The 16212-nt window shown below is 49.9% G+C and overlaps 1 protein-coding gene and 1 long non-coding RNA gene across 7 annotated transcripts in view; one reads left to right on the top strand and one right to left on the bottom strand.

Moving 5' to 3' along the window:
* The window catches only part of DENND2A (DENN domain containing 2A), a 102736-nt gene extending 86756 nt beyond the window's left edge, over positions 1 to 15980 (bottom strand). For 2 of the 5 annotated variants that reach the window (XM_086688640.1, XM_086688645.1), the window contains exon 1: positions 13966 to 14164. In XM_086688640.1, coding sequence (XP_086544766.1) covers positions 13966 to 14012 — 47 coding nt within the window. In that variant the 5' untranslated portion in view covers positions 14013 to 14164. Of the gene's footprint in view, positions 1 to 13965; positions 14166 to 15774 lie in introns of those variants that run through there. The other 3 variants (XM_086688650.1, XM_086688657.1, XM_086688661.1) reach the window with 3 other exon arrangements.
* On the top strand, positions 1052 to 10804 carry LOC147583015 (uncharacterized). Of its 2 annotated transcripts, none has more exons than XR_015244575.1 (5): positions 1052 to 1614; positions 2415 to 2534; positions 7368 to 8082; positions 9728 to 9798; positions 10156 to 10804. It is a non-coding gene; the product is annotated as an uncharacterized LOC147583015 (long non-coding RNA). The 2 variants fall into 2 exon arrangements; XR_015244574.1 differs by having other exon boundaries at positions 9607 to 9798.
* Positions 15981 to 16212: the final 232 nt, after the last annotated feature.

The following is a 16212-nucleotide window of genomic DNA, read 5'->3' as shown; positions in this document are numbered from 1 at the left end:
ACACCAAAAACCATGAAATTGTAGGCTTTAAATGGATGAATTTTTATGGTAAGTGAATTATACTTCAATAAAGCTATTACCAAAAAAAAAAAAAAAAAGAAAGGAAGGAAGGTGGGAGGGGGGAGAAAGGATGAATCTAAGTATCCAGCATCATGTACCAACAGGTACATGATTTTTTTCTTTTTAACTTTTTTTTTTTTTTTTACATTTATTTTTTGAGAGACATAGAGAGACAGAGTATAAGTTAGGGAGGGGCAGAGAGAGAAGGAGACATAGAATCCGAAGCAGGCTCCAGGCTTCAGGCTGTCAGCACAGAGCCCGACGCGGAGCTTGAACCCAGGAACCGTGAGATCATGACCTGAGCCGAAGCCGGAGGCCTACCCGACTGAGCCACCCAGGCGCCCCCTTTTTATATATTTTTTAAGGGTTTGTTTTTTTTTTAACGTTTACTCTTTTTTGAGAGGGAGACAGTGTGAATGGGGAAGGGGCAGAGAGAGAGAGAGGGAGGCACAGAATCCGAAGCAGGCTCCAGGCTCTGAGCTGTCAGCACAGAGCCCGATGTAGGGCTCAAACTCACGAACCGCCGGATCCTGACGTGAGCCGAGACCCGACGCTTAACCGACTGAGCCACCCAGGCACGCCTAGATTTTAAAAGAGACCTGTCTAGCCCCAGAGCCCTTGCTCTAGAATGTCGTTACTTCCTTCACAAGCAGTATCTCTGGCAAAGTACTTAGCGAATGAATCCCAGAAAGTAGGATACTTATGAGTACAATGGTAAAACAAATGAACACGAAATGGTTAAAGAAACATGACCCAAGTAGTAGATACGGCAGGCGCCATGCGAGCTTGCCTACCTCACAAGCAGTTCCCTTTTTCTACAAACTGCCCCATCCTTCATTCGAAGGGTCCCAGGGTCACTGGCAGCCATGTTTGAGTGAGGAGCCCACCCCCACCCACAGCTGATTGGCTCCAGAGGAGGCCTGACTAAAGTCGGACCAATCAGATTTCACTCCTAGGGAGTGGCGTCTATCTGTGCCCTGGAAGACAGGAACGAGTGCTGTGAGGTGGCCATCTTCCACTCTGCGGAGTAAGGAGCGGAGGGCTGGGCTGTTGGAGAGAATGATGCCAGTGCAAAGATGGCCTGGCATCCCCTGGATCCAGTCGCCTCCTGAGGCTAGGCTGCACTTCTGCCCATGGGTGCCACCAGACATCTTCATGCAGTGTTCTGTTCAATCTGTGTTCAGCTGCTACATTCAACTACTTTCCCAAAGCGAAAAAGTAAAGCTACTGTATGTATGAGTTTTAAACATGAATCTGCAACCGTATGGCTGAAGCTGAGCAAGCCCCACTGGGTTTGCCTCCAGCCTGGCGCAGGAGGTTGGGTGCTCTCTGATCTTTCCCGTTACACGACTGAGGGTCAGAAGAGCAGCTCTCAAGAAGTCCCTTTCTGTCCCTGCGGAGACACTTCATGGCACTGGAGGTGCCGGAAACTTCTTAGTAAAGTTATCCTGAGACCTAACCTTTCCAAGAAGCTGAAGAGCATATTATAAGCCTTATTACAGGAGAGCTGCTGAACCCTTGAATGAACCCCGAAATAGGCCATGGAATCAGAAGGTGAACACTCTCCTTCCTTTCTTGACAATAAAACCCCACTGAGAAAAACTCCAGCTTTTTATTGGAATGGACTAATGAGAGGTTACTGTGGGTAAATGAACAAATAAAAGGCACGTACGCCTTCTTCAGTTCTTATTTTAGATCTGCGATATATATACAAGAAAGCAGATATCACATCTCCCCCCCCCCCCCCCCCCCCCACACACACACACACTGGCAGGGACACATTTGAATGAAAAACATTTGCAAGAGTTTGCATAGTCTGGACAACAGAAGGAAGAGCCGAGTTGACAGGAGGGAAGGGATGGACGAATCCTTTTCCCATCCCTCTGTCTATTTATGGGAGTCACTTCCTTTCAGGAAATGCTGAGCCCCTTCTCCCAGGACCCTGTTGGGAATGACGCCTGCACAGGCTGACCCAGCCTTCCACATCCTCCTGGCCTCAGCAATTCTACCCTTGTGACCCAGTCAGTACTGGGAATCCGGCCTATAAATGACAGTGCTTTTAGGAGGCCCCAGCCTAGTGAGGAAATTCAAAGAAAAAAAGGGGAGGGGACACATAATGAAGTCAGAAAGGCCCCTGGCTTGGAGCAGCTACTAAATATGAACACAGAAAGGGGACGGACCGGCGGGGGTGGGGGGGAGCTGGGGCTAGAAATGATGACACTGTGGCCCAAGAGTTTTGTGGCTCACCTTATTGGACACCCTGCTGGGTGATGGCTAAGGCAGAAGCAGGACCCAGGGTTCGTGGCCCCGTCCAGGGCTCACTCACCAGCTCCACACTCCTTTCCTTTCCCCAGATGACTCCTGTTTCTATGGAAAGAAGAACCTGGGTCTACTAGTTCCGTGTTCTTGATGAAGGTGGTTCTCCTCTCTTCTTGGTCACCCCACCTCTTCAGAAACCCAGAGAGATTTCTGAGGTTAGTGGGTTTTTGGTGGTTGGTGTTTGTTTTGTTTTGTTTTTGTTTTGTTCTTTAAGAAGTGAGAAATGTTTTTGGTCTTAGGATGTTGAGAGATTTTTAAACAGCGACAAAAACAAAAGCATTTGCCCTACAGATGCGAGGTAACTTTAGCCACTGGCTCCCATGGAATGCTTTTTCTTCTTTTTTATTTAAAAAAAAATTTTTTTTAACATTTATTTATTTTTGAGACAGGGAGAGACAGAGCATGAACGGGGGAGGGTCAGAGAGAGAGGGAGACACAGAATCTGAAACAGGCTCCAGGCTCTGAGCTGTCAGCACAGAGCCCAACGCGGGGCTTGAACTCCCGGACCGTGAGATCATGACCAGAGCTGAAGTCGGACGCTTAACCGACCGAGCCACCCAGGCGCCCCTCTTCTTTTTTAAAGTTATTTGTTTATTTTGAGAGAGAGAGAGAGGGCGCATGCACACAGGGGAGGGAGGGAGGGAGGAAGAGAAAGAGGGAGAGAGAATCCTAAACAGCAACGTGGGGCTCTATCTCAGGAACCATGGGATCATGACCTGAGTCGAAATCAAGAGTCGGATGCTTAAACCAACTGAGCCACTTAGGCGCCCCTGCTTTTTCTTTTTATAAAAAGACAAATGAACAGATACAGTGTTCAGAGCTTCCCTGCCCTATTCCAGGGAGGAAAAGAGACTTAGTGTTAGCAGGTTAAAAGAAATGAACTGGAGACTGAGGGTAAGATAGAAGTTGAGGCAGAGAATCAGAAAGAAAGACAAAGACTGAGAAGTAAACAAACAGGGAAAGAAAGGCACTGAAACACGGAGAGGAGGGACCCAGCAAGAAACCACCCAGACACAGACAGAGAGGGCGGCTCTGTTAGGTGACGCCCAGACGCCCTTCCATTGGATGCAGCATCCTGGCGATCAGCTGTTTTTGCAGCTGAAGCGGATGTAAATGAAATACGTTGCCCAAGTTTACACTGCGGGCAAGAGGAGCTAGGATAGTCCAGTGGCAAATACTCCTGCACTTCAGCAATTTGGAACGTTCCCATCCCCGCACTTCTGTTCATGTTCTTTCCCTCGGCTGTCACCCTCCCTTTTCTTTGCTATTATATTCCCACCAAGCCCTCAAAATCTAGTTTGAAATTTCCACAGAACCTACTGTGACCACCCCACAAACTAAAGTTCTTCCCCGCTCTTCTGAATTTCTAGAGCAGTTATTAACTTATCTACATTTGATCATCTAATAAGCATGCTTCGACTATTATTTAAATACTTTTTACCCAAGGTCCACATGTTTGCCACTTCCAACTGCAATAATGAACTCATGGCTAACGTTTATTGAGCATCTACTATTCTCTAGGCAAGATTCTACATGGATTGTTTTGTTGAATCCTCACACCAACCCTACTATTGCCTCCCCTTTACAGATGTGGAAACTGAGGCCTGGAGGGAGTAAGTTTTTCCCAAGGTCACATGCATGCTGAATAAATCCAGGTTGTCAGATTCAAAAGTCCAGTGCCTAATACCCAAATAAATGCGGGGGGGGGGGGGGAGGGTACAGACCTTCCCCTCCTGGATACAGAGTAGCTACTCAGTAAAAGTGTTACTTGGATTTTATTCCAAGTACCCAGCATCCATCCCCTCTCCTACCTCCCCTCCATCTCCTTCCTGCCCACCATGAACACCCTGGCACCAAGGCACTGCCTGGCCCTCTCTTCCACTTCCAGAAGCAGCCCTCAGGCTGCCATTTTGTGACTTATTTTTCCTCTGAATGCTCTCCTGATGTTCACTGTAACCTGACCTCACCGAACAGTAATACTGAGGAGGGGAGGCAGGGCCCCCTGCCCCATCTGTCCTGACCCTTGGGCACCTGGAGAGCCCCCGGGCCTGTGCCTCCCAGGGGCCTGTGCCTCGCAGGGGCCTGTGCCTCCCAGGGGCCTGTCTGTGCCTCCCAAGGCTGGCTGCCGCACCACACCACGAGGTAGCCACTTGAAGGGATGCACCTGAAAGGCACATTTTATTTGCTTCCTGACACCCATCTCTGACTCCAGCTGTGCTGCCCCAAACTCCTCACTTTCCCACCTCCTCTCTCCCTAATTCCTGCCCTCCTCTTCCTTTCCTCCCCCTCAGACCCTTTCCCACCCTCTTTTGCTGGCTTCTGTTCTCTTTCTTTCCATGAGCAGAGAGTTTCCAGCTTGGCTCCTGGCCAGCACATTTGGACAAAAGGCAGCAATCTTAGAGGAAGACGTCATCTCGCACCCCCTTTCCCGGGGCCGGCACCGTGGCTCCCGAGCCCAGAGAGGGAGAAGGGGGCCCAGGCCTCTCTGCCACAGCTCCCTGTTCGGGGGAAAGGCCTTGAGAGATGGGGTTAAAAGCAAAGAGTTTGCAAATAGACCCACGCTCAAATTCCCATTCTGTCACTTGAGGCTGTGGGACCTTGGACAAGTTACTTTGCAAAGATTTAGTCCTCTCCTCTGTAAAACTGTGATAATTGTAGCACCTATTTTGAAAGACTGCAAGTAAGGATTAAATGAGAATGCACCTGTAAAGCATTCAGCACAGCACATGTCCTGTAAAAAGTGCTCCACACGTCCCTTCTGTAATAAAGCGAGCTTAACTCTGCCAAATAATACAAACAGGAGTAATAACACAGGAGCTTGTGTCGATGATAATAATACCTCCTCAACTCATCTGCAGGGCTACTGACCCAGCCTCAGGTGTCTGCAAGTGTGGTAAAGCTGCAAAACCCTCCCAAGCACGGAGTTGCTGTTACAGTGTAATCTGTGTGAGTTGGTTTTGACATCGGAAGGGGAGCTGACCCCTTTTCAGTAGGAGGAACCAGGACGTGCTCAGGCTCAGCTTCAGCGCTAGATGTAGGAGGAGCCCACTGAGATCAGCACAGCCGGCTCATCCTGACTCCCCTCCCCCTCCGTTTTCTGGCTCCCTGAACTCCGAGGCCCTGGCTCTGTTTGTTTACTATCTGTCTCTGGTGTTTGGGACTTGCAAGTTGTGCAATGCCTGGGAACACGTTCATTTTTACTTAGCTAGGTTTTGAGAAAGGGAAATGGTCTTTCTCCTATGACTTTATTTAGCTCATCTGGGCCAGCATGGAGAGATTTGAATTTAATCAGTAAGATGAATCAAAGAGCGTGAGGTGCTGGGTGGTGGGGGGATGCTGGGAAATACACAAGTATATGGGATGGTCCCTGCCTCTTAGAGGGAGGAATAACAGCTATAAACCCAAACAACCGAATGGCAGTAAAAGACTGCAGTTGTTCACGATCAAACGACAAGATTAGTCCAGGGAATGACTGACATACGGTTCACGAGTTTAAGGACTAAATTTGAACTACAGTGGTGGATGTTACCAAACAAATACAAACTGGAGGAACGCGGAGGTGGGCAATGGAAGTCGGAATGGCCACAGACTGCCTCAAAGAAGAGGTCGGACCTGGTGGCCCTTAAGAGGAGACTGGGTTCCAACAGCTGGGAAAGGAGAAGGTTGCAAGTGAGGCAAGAGCAGGAAGGTACACTCCCACCTGGGACACAGGGACCGATGGGATGTGAGCCAGGAGAAGATGGAATGGCTTGGGGGCTTACACTGGGGGATGTCCTGAAAGGAAGGAGGAGGAGTTAAGACTTGCTCACCTGGGAAAATAAAGAGAATACAGAATGGAGAAACACACTCTTTTGGACATGATGGGGTTAAAATGGCACATTCAAGAGGAGCCATGTGGAGTAGGCAGTCAGAGGGAAAGATTTAGGGGTCTGGTGAAAGAACACCCCTGGGGGTGTAAATCTGGGAGGGAGCCCACGAACCTGTGAGCATGAAGGAGATCCCTGAGAGAAAAGTGCAGAGAGTGAAGAAATAGGCACGGGGCACTCTTACACTGCCCCTGTTACTCAGCTTGACTCAGTTTCTTTCTTTTTTTTTTTTTTTTAATTTTTTTCAGTGTTTATTTATTTTTGAGAGAGAGAGAAAGAGCAAGTGAGCAGGGGGAGGGGCAGAGAGAGGGAGACAGAATCCAAAGCAGGTTCCCGGCTCTGAGCTGTCAGCACAGAGCCCGACGCAAGACTTGAACCCACGAACCGAACCGTGAGATCATGACCTGAGCCAGAGTCAGATGCCCAAGCCACTGAGCCACCCAGGTGCCCCACTGACTCAGTTTCTTTTTATGTGTCCTCATCTGGGCCTTCCAACTAGACAGTGGTAGGACATGAGGGTTGGGCTTCTTTTTATTCCTCTGCAGTGCCTAACCCACACTAGGCTACTGTGGGCAAGGTATAAATGCTTGTTGAATAAGAAAAAGAAAATGAATCAGTGAAGATCTCCTTTTCTACAGATAATTAGAATAACCAAAATCTTGTGGTGTCTCAGGTGGGGAGGCAATACGCAGAGTACTTAACAAAGCTGTGGCTGGGACACGAGCCAATGAGAATTGGCCTTATGGTGAACCCTGTGATGGCTGGATCTGGGGCAGTTGGGGTTCCCAGGAATGTGGGACACTGGGAGCTTGGGCAGTGACTGCTTACTAAGTGGTTCAGAAGCATTAGCCATTCTGACAAGTGGACAGTGTATCAGTGCACATCAGTTCTCCATCAACCTTGACCTGGGTCAGGGTGTCGCATACACTAGGGAGCTAAAGAACAGTGAACGGGCTTCATTAGAAACTTAGGATAAGGTCTCAGCAGAGGGTTAGGGAAGGAAGCCAGATTTCAGGGACTTGGTGGGGGGGGGGGGGTTGTTGCTGGTGGACCTGCCCCCGGGGGCTCTTCCTGCTGTTCCAGGTCCCCATCCTGAAACCCCCTCCTTCTCTTTTCCTCCAGGAGGTTGGCAGCTTGAACCTGGAGCCTGAACCAAAGAAGCTGTCTCTTTGACCCCCTCCCCAACTCCCTCCTCTCTGCCCCAGGCCCGGGATCCGGGCTATCCAGGGTTCAGGGGAAAGGAGAGCCTCTGTGACCCTCCCTCGGCACTGCTGAGACCTCTAAGTCTCCATGTTCTGGGAGGCATTAGGGGGTTAATTTTCTCTGACATTTTTTCACCCCATTAGATGCACCAGTTCAGCTGGAGGGTAAACAGAGAGCACTGGTCTCTTTTTGATGTCCTGGGAGCTTGTGTGTGTTTGTTGTGTTTGTTGCCTGTCACCCACACAGATGGTGAAATGGGCCAGATGTAAAGGATGACAGCGGCCACAAGATGCCGGGGAGCTTTGCTGGGGGTTGGATGACCACACACTTCATTCCACATCTGAACCACTCTCACCCGCAAGTCAGAGTATTAAGCAGAGAACCCCCCTGCGCCCCCAGAGAGCTGGAGACGTTTTCTGGCAGAGAAGCTCAGAGCACCGGCAAGCTGCTTCGAGAAGTTCCTCTGTGTCTTCCCAGTCTCCACCCTGGGCGAGTCTGTGGCTGAGAAGCTGGCCTGCTCCAGCTGTAGGGGAGGCAAGTTCTAAACCTCAGGTGCCCCCGTCACCCCTGCCCAGTGATCAGATCAGTGCTCTGTGGCTTCTCCCCCAACTAACATCTCCCCTGACCACGCAAGGTGAGTTTTAATCCCGATTTGCTGATCCCATACAAATGGGACATCCAGGGAGGTTGAGCCTGTAATTCACAGGGACATGAAAAGCACAGACAAAATGATAGAAGTGTCCTGCTTTAATGGTTCCAATTTGCTGAGAAAAGGCAGTCGTGATTTTTTTTTTTCCCCATGGTGAGCTGGGGGTAGGCACGGACAGGAGTGTCCAACTCCTCTGACTCCTTTAGTGGGAATGCGAAGTTCACATGTAGCACCGGGTTATCCAGCTGACCCCTCCTCCTTCCCTGCGCTTCGGGCTCTACTCTAGGGGGGCTAAGAAAGGCTGGGGGGCAGAGGGATGGTGCAAACTCATTTCTGCTTGTGTCAATGCCCCTGGACCAGCAGGGAGAACGGACAGATAATGGCCAACTCTCACCCTTTCCCAGGGCGTCCGCAAGTTGCAGTTTCCAGGGATAGTCCCAGGGCAGGCCTGTTGTAGATCAATTAACAACTTACCTTTTTTTTTTTTTTTTTTTTTTTGTTTATTTATTTATTTAGAGAGAGAGAGAGAGAGAGGCAGAGAAAGAGAGGGAGAGAGGGAGAATCTCAAGCATGATCCTCGCTGTCAGCACAGAGCCCAACGCGGGTTTGAACTCATGAAACTGTGAGATCATGACCTGAGCCAAAACCAAGAGTCAGCTGCTTAACTGACTGAGACACCCAGGCACCCCAACAACTTATCTTAAGTGCTCCCTTTTTACTTTCAAAGTGGCCCGGTTTGTATCTTATGGTTCCCCTATCCATTCCCCATAGTGAATTTGCAGAGAACTTGCTGCTAAGTCAAACACAACCCTGACTACATTTTTTTCTGAGAAGCAAGAATGAGGGAGAAAGAGGGAGGTACTTTAGATTACTGCACTGGGTTGACTCTTATGTGTAACCCACCCCACCCATCCCAGGTTCCCGCCTACACAATATGTGGAATCGTGATTATGTGGGATCGAGGTTGTGGGAACATGAAACCAACAGCCAACCAAGAGACAAAAATTAAGATGGTTTGTTGGATCACAAACTACAAAACATAAAAAATCTCCTAGAGATCATAATGTTAATATATTGCCTTTTTAAATTTAATATAACTCGGGGCGCCTGGGTGGCGCAGTCGGTTAAGCGTCCGACTTCAGCCAGGTCACGATCTCGCGGTCCATGAGCTGGAGCCCCGCGTCGGGCTCTGGGCTGATGGCTCAGAGCCTGGAGCCTGTTTCCGATTCTGTGTCTCCCTCTCTCTCTGCCCCTCCCCCGTTCATGCTCTGTCTCTCTCTGTCCCAAAAATAAATAAACGTTGAAAAAAAAAATTAAAAAAAAATTTAATATAACTCAAGATAGTAGATTGCCTCTATGAATGTACCACACTATGAATTTTAATTTTTGTATTACATAGAAATTCAGAGTACATTCAGTGGGGAGCTGGGGTGGTAATGCTTGGGTTAAGGAAGAGAGAGGTAATAATACATTTTACAGTTGTTTTTTGTTTTTGTTTTTGTTTTTAAGGCTGAGCATCAGGATCTCATTTTTAAATTATACGTCACTGGGCACAAATATATTCAATATCCATTTGGCTTTGAAATCTATTTTAATCTAGCAATTGCACTTCTGGGAATTTATCTTACAGAACTATTGGAACAAGTGACCCAGAGTGCTTGTAGTGGCTAAACTCAGAAGCAACCAATGGCTCAAAAACAGGTAATTTGTTAAACAAATGAAGGCAATCCATGCAAAGAAACAGTAGGACTATGTAGGTCCCCCACAGAATTATTCTCACAAATGAGTGTTCAATTATGATAGCATGTTTCCACTTCTGTAAACAAACAAGCAAACATATTACAGGCAAAGAAGAAAGTCTGAGGCTATTTGGAATATATACCAAACAGGGATTGCCTTTAAGGAGGGAGAGAGTATGCAGTAAATTTTCATGTTTCATCTTATTCTTTTTTCTTATTGCTTAAATGTTTTATAGCAAATATAACTTTCACAGTTTACATAGAAAAATATACGTATATATACAAGTACGTGTACGAGAGTAATCTTAAAACTTTATAGTATGCTTTTTAGGAAAACAAAACTACCAAAGGAAATGCATCTGATACTGTGTTTGAACTGGTCTGACAAGCCCTCCTGATAAGACGCACAGCCCAAGGAAGGCCTGGATACCATGGAAAAAATGGTCACTGTCAGGACTTCCTGTCCTGATCCCACTCCAGCTCGATCCTACTCTCATTTCCTTCTGAAGGGGAGCCGTGGGACCTCTTTGTTCCCCACTGTTGAGGGAAGCAAACCTCTTCCCTGAGCTTGCCATGAAGATGACTCACCCCATCCTTCCTTCAGGCCAGGGAGAAGAAAAAGATAGCAGTTTTTGGCAACTCAGCCTGTTAGAAAAGGGGGTCTAGGGCTCACCCCTCTTCCAGTCAACTGCAGGCCAAGGATGGATGCATCAAAGAGAAGCCAAAGGCAAAGCAATTCTGGACTGCAGCTGGCAAAGGGCTTAACTCTGGGCAAGCTGGGAGTCGACAGGATACGTTTTTGCCCAGATCAGACAATGATCTTGACACAAGGGTAAAAGATGGTCCGACTCTGGCTTCCCAACATATTCTGTCTTTGGATATCAAATGTAGAAAACTGAGCTACTCACTCACCTCAGTTCCAGACACTGACTTTTCTCCTATAACTAAAGGGGTACATGTGTCTGTCAGTCTTTCTGTTGGGTAGCCTGTGTGTGTGCGTGTGTGTGTGGGGGGGGGGGCGTTTAAAGATCACCTGGGGTACCTATGGAGGCCATCTGGCTCTGTGGAGGAAGAAGGGTCCATGCCTAGACACAGGAGACTGGGCATGACACAACCTGGGTCACTCATGAGTGCCTGTGAGACATTCCATGGGCCCTCAGGAAGCAAAAAAGAAGGGGCTGGGGTTCCAGAGATCAGAAAGGAAGCTGAGTCAACTTTGCCTACAGCCAAAGAAGCAACTGCCTGCAAGGTGTATTTGAGTGTTATAAGGAAAGTCATTGAGCCTCAAAATATTTCCCCTATTATCCTGTCAGAGTTGCTGAATTCAACCCGTACAGATTCATTCCTTTTGATTAACACTTTATGGATGTTCCATTGCAAACTGATTTTCCCAGCTTCTTTCCAATCCAGAAGACATTGGTTAGAAAACAAACACACTTGAAGTGTCTGCTTGAGGCAAGTAGAAAGTACCCAGAACTCAGAAGCTCAGCACTCAAGAAAAGTAGACTTATGTGAGTTCCAAGCAAAGAGAGAAAGTTACCAAATGTTCTCAGTTTGGGCTAAGGTGAAGCATGCATACAGCTGGATTAGACAAATCTAACTGCAGAAGCCTTGTGATTCTGCTTTTAGAGTTTCTCTTTTTCATTTTTATTTATTTTTTAATATTTTAAATGTTTATCTATTTTGAGAGAAAGAGATAGCAGGTGAAGGGCACAGAGAGAGAGACAGAAAGAGAGAGAGAGAGAGAGACAGAGACAGAATCCCAAGCAGGCTCTGCACTGCCACGAGGAGCTCAAACTCACAAACCTCACAAATCGTGAGATCATGAACTGAGTTTAAATAAAGAATCGGATGCTTAGGGGTGCCTGGGTGGCTCAGTCGGTTAAGTGGCCGACTTCGGCTCAGGTCATGATCTCGCGGTCCGTGAGTTCCAGCCCCGCGTTGGGCTCTGTGCTGACAGCTCAGAGCCTGGAGCCTGTTTCGGATTCTGTGTCTCCCTCTCTCTGACCCTCCCCGGTTCATGCTCTGTCTCTGTCTCAAAAATAAATAAACGTTAAAAAAAAAAAATTAAAAAAAAAAAAAAGAATTGGATGCTTAACCGACTGAGCCACCCAGGTGCCCCAAGAATTTCTATTTTTGTAAAAAAATACTTCATATACACACAAATGTGTCTGCCACCAGCCTTTGTATCTAGCTCTGTTCAAGCTGGCTTTAAATTCTGATGTTGAACGCACATTAGCTATTTGATTTTTATTATGAGTAACGGGCTTCCTAACTAAATTTTATGGGGTCCTTGTTTTTGGAATCTGAGGTTTCTGTCCCCTGCTGTAAGGAACCCTTTATGTGATTGTTAAAGCAGCCACTCTCACCCTTGGCTGTACCTTAAAACCACCTGTGACTTTCAAAAATACCGATGCCCAGGGCCCATTCTCAGAGATTTTTATTTACTCTCTCTAGCGTGGGGCCCAGGCATCTGTTCTTTAAAAAAAATGCTCCCCTAAGACATTTAAATGTGTGTGTGTATTTTTATTTTTTTTTAATGTTTATTTATTTTTGAGACAGAGACAGAGAGAGTGCAAGCAGGGGAGGGGCAGAGAGAGAGTGAGACACAGAATCTGAAGCAGGGTCCAGGCTCTAAGCTGTCAGCACAGAACCCAACCCAGGGCTTGAACTCAAAAATCCTGAGATCATGACCTGAAATGCTTAACCGACTAAGCCACCCAGGCGCCCCACCCCACCCCCCTTTTAACGTTTGTTTATTTTTGAGAGACAGAGACAGAGACAAAGAGAGCACAAGCAGGGGAGGGGCAGAGAGAGAGAGGGAGACACAGAATCTGAAGCAGGCTCCAGGTTCTGAGCTGTCAGCACAGAGCCCAACACAGGGCTGGAACCCGTGAACTGTGAGATCATGACCTGAGCTGAAGTCAGACACTTAACTGGCTGAGCCACCCAGGCGCCCCTAAATGTGTGTTTTAACAGGCCACTCCCAGTTACAAATATTAAGAAAGTGATGGGGGAGGGGGGCTGGAGGAGTAGAGTCTCACACCTATTCAATGCTAATTTAAGACATCTAAAATTAGCAAGAAATGGTTTCAACAGCAGCAATGCACGGACATAGATTCCCCAGGTTCCGTCCCTTGTTCAGAAAGCAAAGGGAAGGACCCAGCCAAGGGATCTGTGGCGGAGTCAGCAGAACCTCTCAACTCTGGGTCTGCGTTCCCTGTCCTGTGACATTCCTGGTATTGCAGCAAACAAGATTCCCACCCCCTCCGGCCTCACTCAGGGTGAATCTCTGGTCTCCCGAGTCCCACCCTTTCCCTGCTGTGGAGAAGCAGGCTTAACAGCAGGTCTGAGGGCATCTGGTGGGGATGGGGCGTGGGGGGTGAGACGTGGACGTGCCCATCTGACCGCAGTCCTCGAATGCTGCCCCCACTGCCTGCTTCCCTTTTGGTCAGGGTTTCTGGATGCACACTGCGTACCAGACCCTTCAGCAGACCAGAGTCTCAGTCTACCAGCCGGGGGACCGTTCTACGACTTGCCTGCTTCCCCTTCACGGTGGGCACCCGGGGTGCTTTGCTCTCTACGTTCATCAAAGCTGGTGTCACCTCCTCCACTTGAGACCATGGGCTCTTGAGACCATGGGCATAGATTTCCCCTGGCCCCAACTGCCCGCAAGTCTGAGCTGACGCTCAGCAGCCCGCAGAAATGCAGTGTGCTCCCAAGTCAAAACAGGAAGATGGTATAAGGAGCCAGTCCCGTGGAATTTTATCTTCCCATCTCTTGTAACACCGACAACGAACGTTTTTTTTTTTTCCCTCTGTCACTCTTTGGTCTCTACACAAGGTTCCTCATGACAAATTCCCTATTGAGTTCATTCCAGGAAAAACTGTGTTGTGAAAATTAATTTGTAAGCTTTCTGTTGTCCAAACTCCAAAACTGTGCAATCCAGTGTATTTTTGTTTGTCTCTAAGCTGCCAGGAAATTTAGAGCCAAATTCGTTGTCCAAGTGTTGTAATCTGCTAAACTCAGGCCATTCAAAATACCCATTCCTTTTGCTTTGCTTTGTTTTCTCCTGAGCACTTGGTTTTGGTCTAAGTTACCTCACCTGTGCCCGTCGCCAGGGTCCTACCTCTTAATCTCTTGGATCCGTCCGTCCTGCCTCAGCATTGCCATCATCTGCGCGTCAGTAATTCTGGCCCGGGCACTGCAAAGCCGCGGTCACATTCTCCTCCAGACCTCCACCCAACAACCACAGCGAGCTTTCTAGGACATCATCTGAACCCAGCTTCAGTGAGATCCTCCTTCCCTCTGGGGGCACACTGGGAATTCTCCCCACACTTACCCTCCCGCCCTCTCCCTCCCCCTGTCTTGGTGACTTTGTGCTTTCCGTTCCCTCAGCTGGAAACCGCCTTCCCTGCTTTGTTTTCTTGGTGAAGAGGTTTTCCGCGCTCAGTCCCAGCATTACCTACTCTGTGGGCCTCCCCTGGGCTGAGTGGCCCAGCTCTGGGTTCCCCTAGCACGTAGCACCCACAGCCAGGCCAGCCCAGGACTGGTTTTAATTTTTTTTTTTTTTTTTTTTTGGTAAGATTTTGTTCTTAAGTAATCTCTACATCCAACGTGGGGCTCGAAATCACAACCCTGAGATCAAGAGTCCCGTGCTCTACAGACTGAGCCAGCCAGGCACCCCTGGTTTTAATTCTTCTGACTATCCAGCTGGGATGGTGAGTTCTGGAAGGAAGAGAGAGCTCTTATTCATCACTGGGTTTGTTCCTAACGCCTAGCACAGTGCTGTTAAGTGAACGATTACACAACACAGGGAGGCTTCAAATCTTCCCAATAAAAGCACTGGAAGCCATCCTCTTCCACCAGCCTTTCCACTCACTACCCTTCCTCAAAAACAGTCGCTGTTTGCTCTTAACTTCTCACAGACTTTTGCTCCATCTAAGCAGCCCAGCCAAAGGCTTTCTACTCCACCACGCTGGTGTGTTCAATACTTGACAGTGCAAGCAGAGAGGAGTTAGTTCTTTTATGCCGTAACCACCAAGGGCGTAGAGTTTGATAACAAAATTTCGGTGGAGTGCCGACTATAAGACGACCAATCTGGGGCCATTGCTATCTGAGTGGCTGGAGGCATTAGAGAAGTCGGTCCCTGAAGCCCATCTCCACACCAGCTAGAATTCCCCCTGCTCCTTCTCCAGTACCGGCCGCTTAGAGCACAAGTCACTGCACTTCTCCTTGCCCAGCCCGGCCGGAGTGCACTGCCCAGCTTCCCCACCGGGTCCCCTGGAAAGGACCCCACCGCTGAGGTCTGGCCGTCCTCAAGGGTTTGAATCCAGCTCTCTGTGACTCTCCTAAATATCACCGTACCCCGTGTTGTTAAGAGACACCCCACTCCCCGGGCTCCATCTGCTCCCAAATCCCTCCTTAGGGGAAAAGTGGGAGAAATAAGAGCATTTAATCATCTTGACCATCCTGCTTTCCCAAGACTGCAAATTCTGACCCAGTTGGGGGGGGGGGGTTGTCTCTGGCTGCTCAGCCCCACTGGATTCTTTCTCTACACACCCTCTCTTTCTCACTCACGCCCCCTGGGACACAGCCCGGCGGACCCAGGCTCTGCCCAGTTTCTGCAGGTTTCCGAAGCGCGGGACGACGGCTTCCCCACTCGGCCCTGAAAGTCACGCCGAGCCCCCAAAGGCCGTCCGGCCAGCACTTTGCTCAAGTCCCTCAGGTCGGGCTGAAGAGCCTCAGTCCCCACGTCCGCACACGGGAAACCCGGTTTTCAGTCTGCAAAGAGCCGCTTCCGAGCCCCGGGCTGGGGCAGCTCCCGCCGTCCCCTCCCTTCCCCCCAGGACCCCCTCACCCCCCCGCCCCCCGCCGGCGCGTCCCCTCCGCGGCGCCCCCCGCCCGCCCCCTCCTCGGTCCCCCGGCCCGGCCCTACCTCCTGGCGGGCCGCGGCTCCGCGGGCTCCGGGGCGCAGCTCGGGGGCGCCCGGGCGGGCGGGGGCGGCGGGCGGCGGGGGCCCGGGGCGCCATGGCCCCGCAGCCCTCCGCCCTGGTGTCGGCCGGGCCTCTCCCGGCGCCCGGCGAGCCGCGCGCCCTCCGCTCGCGTGCCCGCCGCCCGGCCGCCGCTGTGGGCGAGTGCAGGGCGGGCTCGGCCGGCTGCCGCGTCCTCTCCGCCGGGCCGCGCGCCCCGCCGCCGCCGCCGCCGACCCCCGCCCGCCGCCGCCGCTCCAGTGAGCTCATCCGCAGCTGGCGGGCGCCCGGCCCGTTGCCACGGCAACGCCTCTCCCAGGGCCGCGCGGACTCGAGCGGCTCCCGTAAACAGGACCTTCTGCCGGACTCTTCCCCTCGCCTTTTTTTGGGGGTGGGGGGTGGGG

Source organism: Puma concolor, chromosome A2 (genome assembly GCF_028749965.1).
Source record: "Puma concolor isolate L17-30 chromosome A2, mPumCon1.1.hap2, whole genome shotgun sequence".
NCBI lineage: Eukaryota > Metazoa > Chordata > Mammalia > Carnivora > Felidae > Puma > Puma concolor.
Note: the sequence above shows the minus strand (reverse complement) of the source record. Positions and strands in the feature narration are given on the sequence as shown.